Below are 20,273 nucleotides of genomic sequence, written 5' to 3' on the forward strand. Positions count from 1 at the left end.
TGCCGCATTTTCCTTGCTCTCATTTTCATAGCTAGGTGACTGCTTGAAACAACTATTGTTTTTTTGATTTTTCATGTGAAATACTCAGTCTGTCTTTCAGACAGGGTTCACTTGTCCTCGACCTCATTTCATGGATCAGTGAACAAGGTTAGTACGTTTAAGTGATGAAGTCCTTATTTCATATACTATATATATAAGGTCATATTTGATGTCTGGAATGGTTGTAAGATGAACATATACAAATAAGAAGATAGAATGTGATTGCCAATGGTCAACTCTTCGAATGTCAGAATGGTAGGTTTCAATTGACCATGATCACAGTTTGATCTATTTTCTGGTCCTATATACTATACGCAATAATGCCTCTTTATTTGGTGTATGGAATGATTGTAAGGTTATGTCTGACCTTGACACCATTTTCATGGTTAATGGAGATTATTTAGCTTTTGTGATTAAGTTTATGTCTTAGGTAGTATAAGCAATAGGGCCACTTAGTTTTCTGTTCCTTTTCAAAGGGTCGTAACTCTAGAACGGTAAAAGTGACGCCCCCAACATTCAAACTTGATCTACGTACTGTGGTAAAATGAGTAGTATAACGCTGTTCATAGAGAAAAAAACAAATCCGGGTCACAAACTAAAACTGAATGTAACGTATCAAATATAAGAGAATCACAACACAACAGAAACACCACACCAAAATGTAACACACTCAGAAACGAAGTAAAATGAGCATTTTGTGTAAGTTTCATAACAATTGGTTGAGGCAAACTTAAAATGAGAACAAAAACGAAAAATTCAGCAAATTTTCCATTTGTTAAGGAGTAAAACTAGAATGTAAAAGTGACGCAATCCAAATTCAATATTTATCTGTGTTTTGTGGCAATGAGCAATGAACATTGTGTATTAGGTTCCTAACAATCATTTGCTTGAAGAAATCTAAAGTAAGAGAACGAAAACCAATTTTGGGGCGAACGTACAGACGGACAAGAGTAAAACTGAATATCCCCATCCGCTACGGCGGTGGCATACAATACGATTGCCTGATTTATGACAATACCATAGACAAAAAAAACAACAACAAAAAACAGTTATAAAAGGATATAACTCACGAACAGTTAAAGAAATGCTACCTAAATTCGTACTTGATCTTAGTTTTTTGTTAACAAGGATTGTGTATATGTGTCTTACCATTTGGTTTAGGCAAACTTTAAGTAGAGAAAGGAAACACAAAAATGGTGAACATTTCATCGGGAAGCCGCACGTTAGACGCGGACAGGCTACCGCGGGTCTCTCGACCATCCAGGCCGGCAAACTATACCCTCGGTAAATTTGTTTTACGTGGGTGAAATTTTCATCGGGAAGCCGCACGTTAGACGCGGACAGGCTACCGCGGGTCTCTCGACCATCTAGGCCGTCAAACTATACCCTCGGTAAAAAAAATTTACGTGGGTGAAATTTTCATCGGGATGTCGCACGTTAGACGCGGACAGGCATCCACGGGTCTCTCGACCAACCAGGCCGGCAAACTATACCCTCGGTAAATTTTTTTTACGTGGGTGAAATTTTTATCGGGAAGCCGCACGTTAGGCGCAGGCGAGCTACCGCGGGTCTCTCGACCATCCAGGCCGGCAAACCATACCCTCGATAAAATTTTTCTACGTGGGTGAAATTTTCATCGGGAAGCCGCGCGTTAGACGCAGGCGAGCTACCGCGGGGCTCTCGACCATCCTGGCCGGCAAACTATACCCTCGGTAATTTTTTTTTACGGGGGTGAAATTTTCATCGGGAAGCCGCACGTTAGACGCAGGCGAGCTACCGCGGGTCTCTTGACCAACCAGGCCGGCAAACTATACCCTCGATAAAAAATTTCTACGTGGGTAAAATTTTCATCGGGAAGCCGCACGTTAGACGCGGACAGGCTACCGCGGGTCTCTCGACCATCTAGGCCGGCAAACTATACCCTCGGTAAAATTTGTTTACGTGGGTGAAATTTTCATCGGGAAGCCGCACGTTAGACGCGGACAGGCTACCGCGGGTCTCTCGACCATCTAGGCCGTCAAACTATACCCTCGGTAAAAAAAATTTACGAGGGTGAAATTTTCATCGGGATGTCGCACGTTAGATGCAGACAGGCTACCGCGGGTCTCTCGACCATCTAGGCCGTCAAACTATACCCTCGGTAAAAAAAAATTACGTGGGTGAAATTTTCATCGGGAAGCCGCACGTTAGACGCGGACAGGCTACCGCGGGTCTCTCGACCATCTAGGCCGTCAAACTATACCCTCGGTAAAAAAAAATTACGTGGGTGAAATTGTCATCGGGAAGCCGCACGTTAGACGCGGACAGGCTACTGCGGGTCTCTCGACCATCTAGACCGTCAAACTATACCCTCGGTAAAAAAAATTTACGAGGGTGAAATTTTCATCGGGAAGCCGCACGTTAGACGCAGACAGGCTACCGCGGGTCTCTCGACCATCCAGGCCGGCAAACTATACCCTCGGTAAAAAAAATTTACGTGGGTGAAATTTTCATCGGAAAGCCGCACGTTAGACGCGGACAGGCTACTGCGGGTCTCTCGACCATCTAGACCGTCAAACTATACCCTCGGTAAAAAAAATTTACGAGGGTGAAATTTTCATCGGGAAGCCGCACGTTAGACGCAGACAGGCTACCGCGGGTCTCTCGACCATCCAGGCCGGCAAACTATACCCTCGGTAAAAAAAAATTACGTGGGTGAAATTTTCATCGGGAGGCCGCACGTTAGACGCGGACAGGCTACCGCGGGTCTCTCGTCCATCCAGGCCGGCAAACTATGCCCTCGGTAAAAAAAAATTACGAGGGTGAACATTTCATGAGGAAGCCGCACGTTAGACGCGGACAGGCTACCGCGGGTCTCTCGACCATCTAGGCCGTCAAACTATACCCTCGGTAAAAAAATTTTACGAGGGTGAAATTTTCATCGGGAAGCCGCACGTTAGACGCGGACAGGCTACCGCGGGTCTCTCGACCATCTAGGCCGTCAAACTATACCCTCGGTAAAAAAAATTTACGAGGGTGAAATTTTCATCGGGATGTCGCACGTTAGATGCGGACAGGCTACTGCGGGTCTCTCGACCATCTAGGCCGTCAAACTATACCCTCGGTAAAAAAAAAATACGTTGGTGAAATTTTCATCGGGAAGCCACACATTAGACGCGGACAGGCTACCGCGGGTCTCTCGTCCATCTAGGCCGTCAAACTATGCCCGCGTTAAAAAAAATTACGAATGAACATTTCATCGGGTAGCCGCACGTTAGACGCGGACAGGCTACCGCGGGTCTCTCGACCATCTAGGCCGTCAAACTATACCCTCGGTAAAAAAAATTTACGAGGGTGAAATTTTCATCGGGATGTCGCACGTTAGATGCGGACAGGCTACCGCGGGTCTCTCGACCATCTAGGCCGGCAAACTATACCCTCGGTAAAAAAAATTTACGTGGGTGAAATTTTCATCGGGAAGCCGCACGTTAGACGCGGACAGGATTCCAAGGGTCTCTCGACCATCTAGGCCGTCAAACTATACCCTCGGTAAAAAAAATTTACGAGGGTGAAATTTTCATCGGGATGTCGCACGTTAGATGCGGACAGGCTACCGCGGGTCTCTCGACCATCTAGGCCGGCAATCTATACCCTCGGTAAAAAAAATTTACGTGGGTGAAATTTTCATCGGGAAGCCGCACGTTAGACGCGGACAGGCTACCGCGGGTCTCTCGACCATCTAGGCCGTCAAACTATACCCTCGGTAAAAAAAATTTACGTAAAGTCCCCATTTTAATACCTCAGTACTGCAAACTACCCTATGTAATTTTATAGTGCTGATCCATCGATTACGGTCACCTTCACTGGCATGCCAGCTCTGAGGTACCACATGCAATCATTTACGCTATCATCCAATCTACACTCATCAAACTAATGAGGCTGAAAAATTGAAGAGAATTCGACTAAATAAAGATATCATTACAGGCGATTACTGTATACATAATCTACTTCTAATATACTGATGTTTTCTAAGAGATCCAACATCAGTCATTTATTACTCAAAACAGATCAAGTAGAATTATGTACTGGTGCATGTATGTGTTATTTGTACCTTTATAACCATATCAAGAACGACAAATGTGTTAATCATACACAAACATACTAGGTCTTTCGTTATTACCTTAATCCTTCGTTTTTTACAATTTTCTTTTTATTGCTCTCCTCAAATCTAGCTATGTGACAATTTTCATAAATTAGAAACACTTCACAATCAAAGTTATACTGCCTGAGACAATTTGAGGGGATTAAAACAACATATAAACATACACCGGACCTAAACATCTTCCCCCGTCAATTACTTATAGAAATAAGTATCGTAATATTATCCACGAATCACTCCGTACCTACTGTTCAAAATGGATAAAACAGGGAAAAAGCTGACAAAAAATCTTTTGACTCTTTTTTTGTATTCAGTAATGAACATAGTTGATATACGTATTCAGCATTGTAAAGAACATTTTACACTTAATAATAACCACAATAAACCTATTTCTCGTATCAAACATAAACTAAAAGAACTAACCAAGGATTTTTTTTTGTCCCGGCAGATAAAGCTGCTAATAATATTATTATTGTTTGACGCAACTTTTACATTGAGGTTTTACAAAAAGAAATCACCAATTCACCAACATTACAACTGACACCATTTTCAGAAAACGACATCTGTAACAAACATACACTTTTAGCTACCGCTTTACAAGCAGAACAAAAAACAATGAAAGTCCCAACTACATTTTGTATGTATTGGCTTCCGAAGCTAAACAAAACACCTTAAGAATATAGATTTATTTCGTCTTCAAGCCATTGTTCAACTACTAAATTATCTATTCTTCTTACCAGCACACTTGGTACAATCAAAAACCTGAAAATAAATTGTTGAAGTAAGGCCTTCAAAAACAGTGGAATTAATTACTTTTGGAATGTCAAGAACTCGTTGGAAGTACTTGATAAATTGCATGCTTATATTGGTGATTTTGAATCTGATAAAAGTTTGGATTTTTCTACCCTGTATACCATATTGCCTCCCATTCTCATTAAAAAAAGTTCCCACACCTAATATGGGCATTTAAAAAGTCAGAATGTAAATATTTATGGTAAAACTCTTTTGGGTCATTTTTTAGTAGCAATTAACAAAACAAAAACTATGTCAATTGGACATGCTTTGATTTTATATCTGCACTTGCATCTTTACTGGTTAACATTTTTGTTCGCTTTAGAGATGCCGCAAATCGTCAGGTTATCGGAATTCTTATGGGGACTAACTGTGCACCACTTATTGCGGACCTGTTTTTGTATTGCTATGAGTTGACAAAAATCAGCAAAGACCCATCGAAACAACATCTGATACACATATTTAATAATACTTTTAGATATTTGGATGATATTTTGGCTCTAAATAATGACGACTTCAGTATAAATACTAAAGAAATGTATCCTGTTGAACTTACTTTAAATAAAGCTAATACTAACAATGACCACTGCCCCTTTCTCGATCTTGATATCTTTATCATTAACGGAAAGCTCAATACTAAAATTTATGATCAAAGAGATGATTTCTCATTTCCTATGATCGTTAATTATCCATTTTTAGAAGATGCCGTTCACTTGTCACCATCTTACGGTGTTTATATATCTCAACTTGTAAGATTCGCTCGTGAATGTAAAAATGTTTTATATTTTAACGAGAGAAATTTCTGAGGCATTGAAACCTCGCTATTACAAAATATCCGAGATAGCACTTACATGTTTGCGAAAATTGAAGTCTTGCTATAAAAAAAAATTCCGAGATAGTATAAAAAAGAAGATGTGGTATGATTGCCAATAAGACAACTATCCACAAAATACCAAAATGACACAAACATTAACAACTATAGGTCACCGTACGGCCTTCAACAATGAGCAAAGCCCATACCGCATAGTCAGCTATAAAAGGCCCCGATAAGACAATGTAAAACAATTCAAACGAGAAAATTACCTTTATTTATTTATTTATGTAAAAAAATGAACGAAAAACAAATGTGTAACACATAAACAAACGACAACCACTGCATTACAGGCTCCTGACTTGGGACAGGCACATACATAAATAATGTGGTGGGGTTAAACATGTTAGTGGGATCCCAACCCTCCCCTAACCTTGGACAGTGGTATAACAGTACAACATAAGAACGAACTATAAAAATCAGTTGAAAAAGGCTTAACTCACCAGATAGACAAAAAATACAAGTGGACGTGGCCGGGTACTTATACATCCCGACACAAAAAGACACAATGAATAGATCTGAGAGTACTCGCAGTTATCTGACAGCTAGTTCAAAGCCACTAACAACTAATAAAAAAATCATGCCTCTAAGACTGAACAATCAATCCGTACACATCCAACATACAATGGATTTAGTGTAAAGACGCCATACACAGCCAGAGAAAAACATGACCATGTGCAATGCCAAGTTACAGGTATCAACAGATTGTAGATCCATGAAAATGTATATATGTATATAACATACTAGTAATATTTAGTTAGCTTTTAATCTACTGATAACAACATCAATATTTATACCAATAAAAACAATATCCAATGATCTTATTACAGTGTTGAATAGGTAACCTTTTATAATAAGTTTATTTAAAGGAGCAACAAGTTTACATGGATCATTTCCGGGCACGGTTAACAACATTTCCGTATAAATGAGGATGTGCTATCCCGTTTGAAATAAGTTTTTTACAGGTACAACCAAACTTCAAAACCAAATCTTTATATCTATGGAAAAATTTAGTAAAGGTTTTAAGTAATTTATGGTTTAATAATTTACCAGTAATACATAGGTTGCGTTCGTTAAAATCAAAAACGTCACAACAGACACGGGCATAGCGAACAAGTTGTGAAATATAAACACCGTAAGATGGTGCCAAAGGAACATCACCATCGAAAAATCGAAATTTAACAATAGGGAATGAAAAATGGTCTCTTTTGTCGTAAATTTTAGTGTGTAGTTTCCCGTTTAAAACCGAAATATCTAAATCCAGGAAAGGACAGTTATTACCGAATACATTTAATTTATTTTAAGTGAGTTTCTTGGGATAAATTTCAGCAGTATATTGAGAAAATTGTTGATTATTTAACGAAAAAATATCATCAAGATAACGGTAAGTGTTGTTGAATTTATCAATTAAATGCAATTTCGACGGATCTTTACTGAGTTTAGTCATAAACTGTAATTCGTAACAGTACAAAAACAAGTCTGCTATTAAAGGGGCACAATTAGTGCCCATGGGGATACCTACAATCTGTCGATAGATTTTGTTGCCGAAAAGTACGTAAATATTATCAAGGAGAATTTAACAGCTTCAATCATTTCATTACACCTCAAGTAAGTATAAATTATCTAGAATATTTACCTTTCTCATTAGAGAAGAAGGCTTTAAATGAGTTGCAGCAAATATATCTACATTCAGCTTTACCAAACGACCATTTAATTAAATAGGAAAACTGTTGTTTAATAAGATAGTGTGGAAGTGTAGTGTAAAGAGAAGAAAAATCAAAACTATTAACAGAATCAAAAGGACCATCAGAAGCCCGTAATTTATCTTAAACATCCAAAGATTTTTTTACACTCCAAAAATGGTTTATACCACTATGTTCATATATTTTATTACAATAGTTTATGATAAGCTCTTTAATAGTAGTTAATGAACTAGTTAAGAGCACTGACAGATAACACTAGAACACTTACTAGAGGCCGAGATGAAACGATATTTAAATGGTTTTTTGTGTAGTTTAGGTAGCCAATACATAGTAGGAACCTTCAAATGTTCAGAAGAAGCCTTAAGCTTTGATGTGGTTGTGATATGCTTGTTTACTATATTACTCTCTGTGAAGCGGATGGACTTGAATGTAGATGAATTTAAAATTTCATTCTTAAGAACGTCCGTGTAGTATTTACGTCATACCACAACCACATTGTTGGCTGCTTTGTCGGCCGGTACAAACACAAACCGCTTTGAAAATATTTGAAGTTAATTTCTTATTTTGGAAATAGGTGTATTATGTACTCTTTTATTTACTTCTAAATTATTATCTTATCTACCACATTTAACCCTACATGTTTGCGAAGATTGAAGTCTCCCTATTACAAAACGTCCAAATCAGCCCTAAATGTTTGTGAAGATTGAAGCCTTCCGAGATAGCCCTACAAGTTACCGAAGATTAAAGCTTCGCTATTACAAAACTTCCGAGACAGCACTACATGTAAGCGAAGATTAAAGCCTCGTTATTACAAAACTTCCGAGACAGCACTACATGTTTGTGAAGATTGAAGCCTTCCGAGATAGCCCTACAAGTTACCGAAGATTAAAGCTTCGCTATTACAAAACTTCCGAGACAGCACTACATGTAAGCGAAGATTAAAGCCTCGTTATTACAAAACTTCCGAGACAGCACTACATGTTAGCGAAGATTAAAGCCTCGCTATTACAAAACTTCCGAGACGGTCCTACATGTTTCCGAAGATTGAAGCCTCGCTATTACAAAACTTGCGAGAAAGCCCTACATGTAAGCGAAGATTGAAGTATCACTAAACAAAAGTTCGGAGACAGCCCTACAGCAAAGTACATGTAAGTTATGATCGAAGTAGCTACATCTGCCTATCACAGAACTTTTGACACAACCCTACATGCTAGCCAAGATTGAAGCATCGCTATTACAAAAACTTCCGAGGTAGCCCTACATGTACAATGTAATTGAAAATCGACAGACCCTACATGTTAGCCACGATTGAAGCATCGGTCATTATAACAAACCCCAAGGTAGCCCGTTATATTCTCCTAGTGCACGTGATCCTCGGCAATATACCTTACTAGTATTTGCATGCTAACTGTACATATTTATATAGATTAGGCCGTTGGTTTGCCCGTGTGAATGGTTTTACACTAATAATTTTGGGCCCTTTATAGCTTGTTGTTCTGTGTGAGGCAAGGCTCCGTGTTGAAGGCCGTACTTTGACCTATAATGGTTTATTTTTAAAAATTATTATTTGGATGGAGAGTTGTCTCATTGACACTCACACCACATCTTCCTATATCTATATATTATACATTTTTACTCGCTCTCAAATGGCTATATAACGTTCCTTTTTTCGTTTTTCTTTATAATATATAATTTATACCGTGTGCCTTCCGCTCTGAAGTATTTTAATTATCAATGAATGCATTGTATTGTTTGTCTAATTAATGACAGTGACCGATACGCACTGTTGTGTCATGTATTTTGTCATTGTTTGGTTATAAATAGTTTGTACTAGGTAAATTAATTGTTTTATTTTCAATTATTGTTCATCCCTACTTTTTGCATACTGTAATTGATAAACAATATTTAGATAAAGTTTCGGTTAGTATATATTATATATGCAGCAGACTAGACGAGTCTGAGAAACTGCACTAATGGCACATGTGTGGTACCAGATTCATGCACAAAATAGCAACAAATTCATCATAATTATGCTTTAATGTGATTTCAGGTAATTCATTGACGCCTGATTTTATGTCTTTTTTTGTTTTGTCTTTTGATAAATCGTCGTTAATTGTTATGTTTTTTTATTTAAATGTAAAAATTCGTCCATATTGGTAACCACGAATGTTGGTAACATATTGCAAGTTTTGTCTAGTCGAATGTGAGGTAATATAAAAGGCCCATGCAGAGGCTGTATCAATTCAGGTTGCATTTAGACAGAGGATGTATAGTCAACTGATTCTTATTTCCTTCGCTTTCCTTGGTAAGTTTTTATTTATTTTGTTACAATTACAAAAAAGGGGGGGGGCTTTTGAAATGCGTGTTGAGAGTTGTTGTGGAAGAAAAAGTGCAAGCAAGAAAATGCTTTAATTCTTGTCAAACAAATTTGGACAAAAAATAAAATTGTATTGTTCTAAGGCTTCACATGTACACAAGAAATAAAGTGATATAATAGGTTTCAAACTTTTTTAACTGATGTGTAAAAAGAAATTACAGAAAAAATTAACTTTTTTAACTTAATTTTCACTGAATCCTTCCAATGGTTTTATTTCGGAAATTATTCCCTCATCCCTTTTTATGCACTGGTTCCTCGCAACGATGCATTCCTTCGACGATTCAACCCAATTCTCATTCGTCGCTCCTCATCTTTTCCCTTCCACTGCGCAAGATTTGTTATAAAATGTCTTAAAGTTTTAGAATAAAACGTCATAACCCGTGAATGTACTTTAGTTTATACGTATGTTGCTGTTGAGAAGTGTTGTGTTACAAACATTCTGGAATATTTAATTTATTAATCTTATAAAATAAAATCACGTACTATATTCAAGTGCAAAGTGGCTTTACACTAGTCTATTGCTTCCGATAAGGGTGAAGGTTTTGGTAACTTTAAAACGTTTAATCCTGCTGCATTTGTGCGCACATGTCCTAAGTCAAGAATCTGATGTTCAGTGGTTGTCGTTTGTTGATGTGGTTCATCAGTGTTTCTCATTTCTATTTTTTAATATTGATAAGACAGTTCGTTTTCCAGTTTGAATGGTTTTACAATTGTAATTTGTTGGTCCCTTTATAGCTTGCTGTTTGGTGTGAGTCGAGACTCTGTGTTGAAGATCGTACTTTGACCTATAATGGTTCACTTTTATGACTTGGATGGAGAGTTTTCACATTGGGACTCATACTTCATCTTATTATATTCACTAATTCTAGTAATGTTAGTTTTAAAGAATTAAGAAGTTTACGTTTTTATTAATTAAAAGACTTAGACATATATGGAGGGGCATGCAAATCATCCACCTCCCTGCTTTCTGTTCTACATATATATCAATTATTATAAAATATATTTATAATTTTCCAAATACAATATGAATATAACTCATATATTTCTGTATTGTTTTCCTGGGGGGAAAAAGCTGTCATTCGCCAACCCCCTTTTAGAGATTGAAATATTAATTTTAGACGATAAAAACCTGAGAGAAAAATATTTGACCTAATATTTAAAAACTTTGTAAAATACGTTATAATTTCATTAATATTATATTCACTTGTTTGTATTTACATAATTTTATGACAAATTACTTGTCATAGATTACAAAAAAAATATATTTATTGTTTATTCAAAGGAATATGAAAATCCTTTTAACCTAAGGCAAGGATTTTAACACTTAAATATTTTTTCTTACACATACAAGAAGAATAGGTGTTTGAAATCATATAAATGTATTATACATTTATAACTGACAATGTGGTATTAGCTTTGCTTATAATTGAAGGCCGCAAGGTGACCTGTAGTTGTTAATTTCTGTGTAATTTTCGTCTCTTGTCAAGAGTTGTTACATTAATTGGCAATTATTCCACGTCTTCTTATTTTTAAATTGAATAATGAAAACAGCGAAACTTTGACACCTAAGATCATAATAGAACAAATTTTAACCATGGAATTTAATTTTATTTGCCTTGAAGTGCATCGAAGGAACTGTGTCATAAGGAGAAAATGTAACAAACAATTTGTTCCGGCGTGACATTTGTTCCGCCGGAACAAATTTCATAGGAAATATGTTCCACTGGAACTTATTTCTCAGAAAATATGTTCCATCACTATAAAATTTGTTCCGAACTAATTTTTCAACCAAATGTGAAAAAAACTCCGGAACAAAAATCACAGCTGAATAAGTTTTGTTCCATTATTATTTTCTTTTTTTAAAAAGTGTAATAAGTTTCTGTGATATTAGTTTTAAACGAAGGTATTTTATAGAAATCAATGAAAATGTTCTGCTTGAACCTATTTCACAAAAAATAAGTACTTTTAACATATATAGTTCAGCGAAATATTTCTTGTTACACTTAAAAATTATAATGCAACTAGATGCTGTACTGTCCCTGCATGGGGTACATTTGCAATTAAAGGCATTCAATTCTTAAACGAAATGTTATACTCCAAATTAAGTGTCTGTCCCAATTCAGGAGCCAGTTATTCAGTAGTTGTCGTTTGTTGCTGTTACATATTTGTTTTCCTTTCATCCTTCTGTACACTATTTTGCTGTTAGACTTTTCGTTTAAACCGTTTTATATCTGTCATTTCGAGGCATTTTATAGCTGATTATGCTGTATTGGCTTTGCCCATGGTTACAGGTCATACGGTGGCCAATAGTTGTTCAATTCTGTGCCATTAAATCTCTTGGGAAGAACTGTTTCATTCGCAATCATACCACATCTAGATCTCCTTTTTTCATTTTGGTGTTTAGAAAGACAAACTTATATATCAAACAGTATTTAATCTGTACTATTTCGCCTCTGAAATTGCATAGATATCAGAACTATTTAACCTAGCTTTTAAAATTACAATTATATTATTGATAAATGATCTTGTAAAATAATATTACCTGAAAACTTTGGTACAAAAAGGTAACTTTTTGATGTCCTTTTATCCAAAATGACCATTTGCACATGGAATTTGAATAAAATTAACTTAGTAGATATTTGCCAGAGCCTTACCAAAAAAAAGTTCTTTAAACGACAAGATGATATCCGTTATTTTATTAGGAAAACAAACAAAACAAGAAAAAAAAGTTAAGAAAACCCACTAAAGCACACCATTATAGCTTTTATAAAATGGTAACTATAAGTATGTGTTCCCTAGAAGAACAGTTTACTAAATTTATAATTTTCATCACTTGTTCTCCAGATGAAGTTAACAGTATTCCATAGAGGAAAATTTTACTAAAATGTAACTTTTATTATTTGTTCCCCAGAGGAACATTACAGTATTCCATAGAGGAGCATTTTCTTTTAGTGTACCTTTTATTATGTGTTCCCCAAAGGAACATTTCACTAAAGTTGTAATTTTCATCACTTGTCCTCCAAAGGATGTCTACAATATTCCCGAGAGAAACATGTCACTAAAATATAACTTTTGTTATCTGTTCTTTAGAGGAACATTACAATGCTCTATAAGAGAACATTTCACTAAGTGGTACAATGTAACTTGTATTATGTGTTCCCCAGAAGAACACCCTACTAAATGGTAACCCTCAGTGTGTGCTCTCCAGATGAACATTACAATATTACCTTAAACTAGGTGAACATTTAACTAAGGGTAACTTTTGTTATGTGCTATCCTGGGGAACATTACAAGGTTCTATAGGAGAACATTTTACAATGTACTAAATGGTAATTTGTATTATGGTTTTCCAAGATGAACATTTTATTAATCCCAAGGGAAACATTTCACTTAATTATAACTTTTAATATGTGTTCTCTGGATGAATAATAAAATATCTCTCAGGGGAACATTTCAGAAAAGCGAAACTTGTTTTGTGTGTTCTCCAGTTGAACTTTTCAATATTCCCAACTGGAACGTTTTACTAAATTGTAACATGTTATATGAGTTCTTCAGAAAAACATTCAACTATTCCTGAGGGGAACATTTAACTTATGTTTCACATTTATAATTTATTATGTTTACCCAATATTAACATTACAATAATCCTCAGCGGAACGTTTCACTGTATGGTAATTTTTACAATGACTGTGTTCCCCAGAAAAAAAAACAACATTTGGCCTTTTTAACTATTTTGGATTCGAGCGTCACTGATGAGTCTTTTGTAGACGAAACGCGCGTCTGGCGTAAATACAAATGTACCAAATTTAATCCTAGTTTCTATGATGAATTTATTTACAATATCAACTGTGGAACTTTCATATTAATTTAAATGATTACTTTCATTATCACAAAATATTGTTCCGATTTCAATGAAATTGAAGTAGTAGAATGATAGACAAATATCAGGAAACAGGAAAACAAGTCCCTTGGCAATAACAACCATCGAGCCTATAATTCTCGTACTGCATTCGTCTCAACTCGGCCGTTTCCGTACCCTCACAAGAGGAGCCGATTCTACCGAGGATTGCCGAATGTCTTGTACTGATGACATGACCTAAGGCTGATAACACATTCTGATATAAAAACTGCCATGTAATAATCTAATATTATTAACGGTGTGAAGTTGTGATACTTATAAAAACTATTTATAACTTTCTAGAATGTTTTGCAGGTAAAAAATGCTATATCATTACTGTTAAGAAGTATGTTTATGTTTGTATTTGATAAACGATTTTATCAGTTTTTACAAAAACATTGCATGTTTAAAGTACATTAACTGTTTTAACTTTTAGGGTGATTATGATCCTCGTTCAGATCCAATACTATATGTGAATGAATTAAACAAAACATTTCTGACGAAGTTCCTTACTTGGAACATGCTCATCAATGTTACAAATTCAATCCTACTTTTTTTTAAATTAATAAGATTTTCAAAACGGCGTTATGAAGCCTTTAAATAGAAGTTTAAAAGAAAAGTAGGGGTACGCTGGAAGAATAAAAGGGCAATAAATGGATAAAACTAAAGGATTTCAAATATCTGACCAAAAAAAAAGGCAAAAAAAAACCCCTAGGATTGAACATCCTTTACCCGCGATAGTCTTGTAACAAGCAATTATGTACAATTGGTTTTTATAGTGTTATACCTTTCTACTTTCAGTGGTAAACATTGACAATGTATTTTCACGAAGAAATCGTAACAGACGTCCAGGCGAGGATGAAGGCTCACACTCAGGGGGCAAACAAAATAAAGTGCGTCTTAATATACCACAACGGCTCCTAGGTAAACATGTTTGAATTTTAACACAACTTATCCAAATGCTTAAGATAATCATCATTATTATAGTACGAAAAGGACTTTTTTCAATGAAGGATTCATCATCTATTTTCCCCGAATGTTTTGATATATGTACAATATTTTTTACTTGAATCTCAATCTTTTATGTTCAGTTGTTTTATAGTATATGGATAATTATGAAGGCAAATGTAAAACAAAAAAACTCAAGACTCAAATAAACATATCTTTACTTACATTTGTACTTCGAAATTGAACGTAAAAAGAGAATCATGTATACACTTCTTTAAATTATAGCTGTAAATACAAATTTTTGTTGTTGGTACAATAAACATAAAAAATCCAGATACATTTATTTAAAATGAATTTCTTAATTTTTTTCTTTTTCAAAAGAGAAACAATTAATTGGTAATCATGACTTGTTGTGACCTTGTCACAGATGCAATTAAGAATTTGAAAATTAATAATTTCAATTTCATATTTATAGGTTACAAATTTATTGGATGTCTTGTTGACAATAGAGCCCGAATGTTAGATGTGAAACATGTAGATAGAAAAATGACGCTACAAAAATGTGCCAAATTGTGTTCCGAATATAGCTTCTTCGGTGTACAGGTTAGTGTAGATTCGGTGTTCAGTATAGTTCAGATTCGACCTACAGATTATTTTGAAGGGGGTCTCATTTGGGGGGATGTGTTATGACCCCGGATCCCGCTCACACTATGTACGTAAGCAATTCTCATTTTAATGTTATTTCCCGTGACCCGCCACAATAATTTGACTTTCACGTGTCACGTTTGCAAAAAATCGGCGATCTCGCGTCACGCGTATACCCCAAAGAAACCCACTTTAAATATATAACAGTGATAGACATGCAACTAATGACATTGAAAGAACCAAATCCATTTTCAGCGTTGAATCGCACGTGGTTCAATCATAAACTCCGTGTCCCATGACGTCACGGGAATTTAATGACGGAGCCGTTGTTAATCAACACAACATAAGAAAAAAATAGTTCTTAGATCAACGGCACAATGAAATGAACAGGAGAAATTAAAAATTTAGGTAGTTGTATAAAAGTTGTATAAAAGAGGAGGGAATAAGTTGTCTGTTTCTCAGAACGGAAATACCGGCGTTGGTACCATCTGATATGTTGGGTGTGCGATAACATGTTTGCCTAAAATAACTGATTTTATTTAAATGGGGAGATTGCCCAGAAAGTCTTCAGGAAATGACGGTCGAATATTGATTTGGTTCCCGGAAGTTTGGAGCAAATGAGTCAATGAGGAGTGGCTTTTTTTCCCAAACACAAATAATCCAGTCGCTATATTACGCTCACTATTGATCGCTACATTAGCCTCCCAAGGCACAAAGAATCGGAGACGGTTCCACGTTAGGCCTAAATTATTCCAGTAACGTTACACATAGTTTTTGTTTTTTGTATGGTGCTTGTTTGAACGAAACTAATTTTTATGTATTTTATCATTTAAGTTTTCTAGACAATGTTTTTGTGGAAATTCCCGCGGTAATAAGCGAGTTTACAGAAGACGACCTAGACGAGAGTGTAGTTTTCCTTGTGCTGGAAACAAGAAACAAAGCTGCGGTGGGAGGTGGAGGAACATTGTGTATTGTAAGCAACTTTATTTTTCACGTTAAATTTAAAAAAAGAAAATCACGTACATGTAACGGCGTCCAAAATATTATTGACTCCACTTTGACAACAGAATAAGACGAATGTAATGCGCCATAAAAAGTCATCAGTACTAAACGTTTGAACGAAATCAGAGCCGAAATAACAAAAGAGATAGTTAGATTATGAATTGGAAAATAAATCTTATATACAGACGATGGCTGAATGTTGATTTTTCAGTGGAGTATGATCCTTCATTTCTTTAATCTTTAACTTTTTAAAGTTTTTTACTTTTACCTACTTTTTTCTTAATCTTTTTTGACGCTTATTCTCGATTTTTAAAATTTCAGTAACCCATTGTTTTGCGGTTTACCTCTAATTGTCATACTTTTGGCTTTTTATTCTGCAATTTGCCGAATATTTTCTATTCTGTAAACCCCATCTTGACCCTCATAAGATGTATCTATTCATGACAACAAATCACTATACGTGCGTACAAAAACAAAACAACAAACCCGACGATCGATATCGATTAAACTTTAGAAATGTCATTCTTTCTTTTGTAGCAAAACAAGAATCATGTGAGTAAAACTATATCATTCTCATATTTATTTAAGTAAAAAATCATCTAAGATATACACAGCTAGGTATCTGGTGATCAAAACATTATGGTACGACCATTTAACTTAAAAACAAGTTTGTTTTCTCAAAAAGATATTCTGATCCCAATTTGATCTGCTCAAGCAGGTGATATAAAAAAAAATATTGTTTCCAGATTTTCTTCATACCATATAGTGTTAAATATTTAAAAAAATAATATGATTGATAGCGTTGAAAAACTAAATAAACTTGATCCCGTTTTGATCAGATAAAATAACAAACCCCCCCTTTTCCCTAGGTAAAATGGTTGATCCCTTACTTACTCCTGAGAAAACAGTTATGTAGATTACAGCAATACCGATTAAACTTTTCATTTTCCCGATATTTCGCACAAAACTTTAAACTCACATTTTCAGACAGTTAAACTTTGGTAATGATTTAATTGCAATAAAGCTTGAGTTGCAACTCACTTTGGCAAAATTAACTTTTGACTGTTTAAAAAATTAAGGATGGCATATTGTCAATGACAGAAATACCCAATGGATTCCACATGAGATACATGTATATTTCACCACAATGCTTCAGGATGGAACAAAACTGTATATTCAGCTACATGTATGACTAGCAACTATTTTGCAAAATTGTAGCAATGCAAACGAAAAAGAACCAAACCTTATATCAATTTAGCGGACCTAAATAGAGAACTGTCATACAAGTGGGAGGTTTAGCTAGCTATTAAAGCAGGTTTAAGCCACAATTTTTTTTCGAAAAAAGCCTAAAAAATTAGCAATATGACCTTTTTTCCACGTTCGTTTCGTTGATTGGTGGAATTTTATCAATTCTTTTGGACCTCATCTTTATAATTTACATTGGAGATATGTATTTTTGTTAATACTTTTTTCGTGTAATTTGAATATTATTATTCAGAATATATTGCATCTTGAAAAGATGACGTATTTATATCACGTGATACATATCCTTCCTTAAAACATTTAGCAATATCGACCTGTGCATCTGGTCCCTGTAAGAATGGAGCAACCTGCAAAGACAAAGCGAATGGATATAACTGCATATGTCTTCCTGGGTTTACCGATGAATATTGCTCTACCGGTAAGTAGTTAATAAACATTGTTCGAAACATACATTACACTTTTCAATTCGAAGACCCCTTGGAAAATAATAAAATACCAAAGGGAAATTGACGTATATTTGAAAGATAATTTTAGAATATTTTCGCAATATCAATTTAAACAGAAGCCAAAACAATTGTTTGCATGCCATACGTTGTTTTGAAAACATTACATAAGGACAGTGCGCTTAAATAAAAGATGATCAAAGATCGAAAAAAATTAATAACATTATTTTTTTTAAAGAAAATTAGACGAAGAATTTCGCAGTTTCAATAAAAAAAAATTTTAAATAAAAGATTTAAAAATAAAATCTTTATACATTTGAGTTTCACACCTACATATATGCATTTTTTTTTAATAATAAATGTTTCAAATACCTTAAATCCAACACCAAAAGGTTGGACAGTCAAAAATTGGAAATATTTGACAGGACTTTGTAAGTGAGTAACACATACAGCAACAGTTTAAAACAGATACAAGCTGAATGTTTCTGGGATTTTCATTGCTTTTTACATGGTTAGATCAAATATACAATTTACAATTATTGAAGCATGCATCATATATCATTTACCTACCATGCATCTGGTTTCACTCTCAACGAACAAACTGAATATATGATATTTCAGACATATGGTTGAACTATGAAATTTTGCAGTAAAACCACTTTTCGAGAACAACGTTTTGATATTCCTCGAAATAAATCCTGCAACACAATAATTTAGTTAGTCATGAAATTCCGGTAACATCAGCTTGAAACGTAGCTACACATGTTTTGTATGATATGAAATAATAATTTATGTTTTATATTAGTATACTAGTAAGATGGACGTCTATTTTTCAGACGTTGATGAATGTGAAACTAATCCCTGTAAGAATAGTGGCACATGTAAGGACGAAATAAATGGATATAAATGTACCTGTCCTGAGAGGTATACTGGTACCAACTGTGAGAGTCGTAAGTAAATACCTGTATTACTTGATCATCCAAAAGCTAGATGCATTAATGATTCCCTCTCCTCTTCTTATAAGAAAAACCCAAAAACGAACTGTATAAGCTAGACTGACCTAGGGATTTACGAAATAAATGAAACGATGAGCTTATTTAAAAATACTTAAAGCCAAATTCTAAATTTAAGATCACATTCATTCTAGCTTTGATACATTTCTACTAGATCTGAATCTTTTCGTTAGTACGACACACTTAAAAATCCAATTAACGCAACTTGATCATGTAACAAATGCACTTGGTCTTCTTATTATCGGCAAAGCAATTGTTTTCAATAAGTAGTTCAATCAGTGATATTTGCTTTCAGACACAAAGAGCTGTGGGTACGATAATCCATGCAAAAATGGAGGTACTTGTAAAGATTCTGATAATGGATATTCCTGTTCATGTCCAACAGGATTTACTGGAAAAAACTGCGAAATAAGTAAGCAACAAACAGATAGTTATTGAGATATATGTAGAAATCGTCAGTTACTGAAAATGCTACTTAAATTCATATGAAGTAGATGTAAGCAATTGTAAGCTACCATACGACCGTCAACAATGATTGAAATCTATAACGTATAGTGTTGGTCTAAGTCTACGTTTACCAGCTTTATAAACAACACCTTTGAAAAAGCAAGGAGAATATATTCCTTTTTTTATATACAAACTTTTTCACCAAATTGATATATCCATGAAAGAATTTGGTAAACCTTTAAAATGTGACCAATTTGAGGTAACAAAATCCCTGTCTTAATAGTTTACCAGTTATTCATAAATGACGTTTATTGAAAATATTAACATGACTGTAGACATGGATATAGCAAACAATTTACGCTATACAGACGCCTCAATAAAGAACGTTTTACTTACTTTGGTAGAATACTTAGAGGGACATTTATTTTCAGATATTGACGAATGTGAACCTAATCCATGTAAGAATAGTGGCACATGTAAGGACGAAATAAATGGATATACATGTACCTGCCCTGATGGGTATACTGGTACCAACTGCGAGAGTGGTAAGCGAGATTTTCATTATTTTCCTCACAGAAATTATGCATGATTTAAACTAAAAATTATTTTAAGAGTGGGACGAAAGATACCAGAGCGACAGTCAAACTCATAGATTGAAAATAAACTAACAACGACATGGCTAAAAATAAAAGGA

The 20,273-nt window shown here is 35.0% G+C and overlaps 2 protein-coding genes across 2 annotated transcripts in view; both read left to right on the plus strand.

Annotated features, from left to right (window-relative positions):
* Window positions 1–9,751: 9,751 nt before the first annotated feature.
* Window positions 9,752–16,973, plus strand: LOC134686496 (uncharacterized). The gene is made up of 5 exons (XM_063546163.1): window positions 9,752–9,848; window positions 14,620–14,742; window positions 15,242–15,369; window positions 16,246–16,384; window positions 16,951–16,973. Exons 1-5 carry the CDS (start codon window positions 9,809–9,811, stop codon window positions 16,971–16,973), a joined length of 453 nt encoding a protein of 150 aa, XP_063402233.1. The 5' UTR covers window positions 9,752–9,808.
* Window positions 16,974–19,206: 2,233 nt separating this feature from the next.
* LOC134686499 (neurogenic locus notch homolog protein 1-like) overlaps window positions 19,207–20,273 on the plus strand; it is a 32,389-nt gene continuing 31,322 nt past the window's right edge. Inside the window, exons 1-3 of the mRNA XM_063546167.1 lie at window positions 19,207–19,210; window positions 19,428–19,544; window positions 20,011–20,124. Coding sequence (XP_063402237.1) covers window positions 19,207–19,210; window positions 19,428–19,544; window positions 20,011–20,124 — 235 coding nt within the window. The remainder of the gene's footprint in view (window positions 19,211–19,427; window positions 19,545–20,010; window positions 20,125–20,273) is intronic.

The sequence above is a fragment of the Mytilus trossulus genome, chromosome 10 (genome assembly GCF_036588685.1).
Source record: "Mytilus trossulus isolate FHL-02 chromosome 10, PNRI_Mtr1.1.1.hap1, whole genome shotgun sequence".
Taxonomy (NCBI): domain Eukaryota; kingdom Metazoa; phylum Mollusca; class Bivalvia; order Mytilida; family Mytilidae; genus Mytilus; species Mytilus trossulus.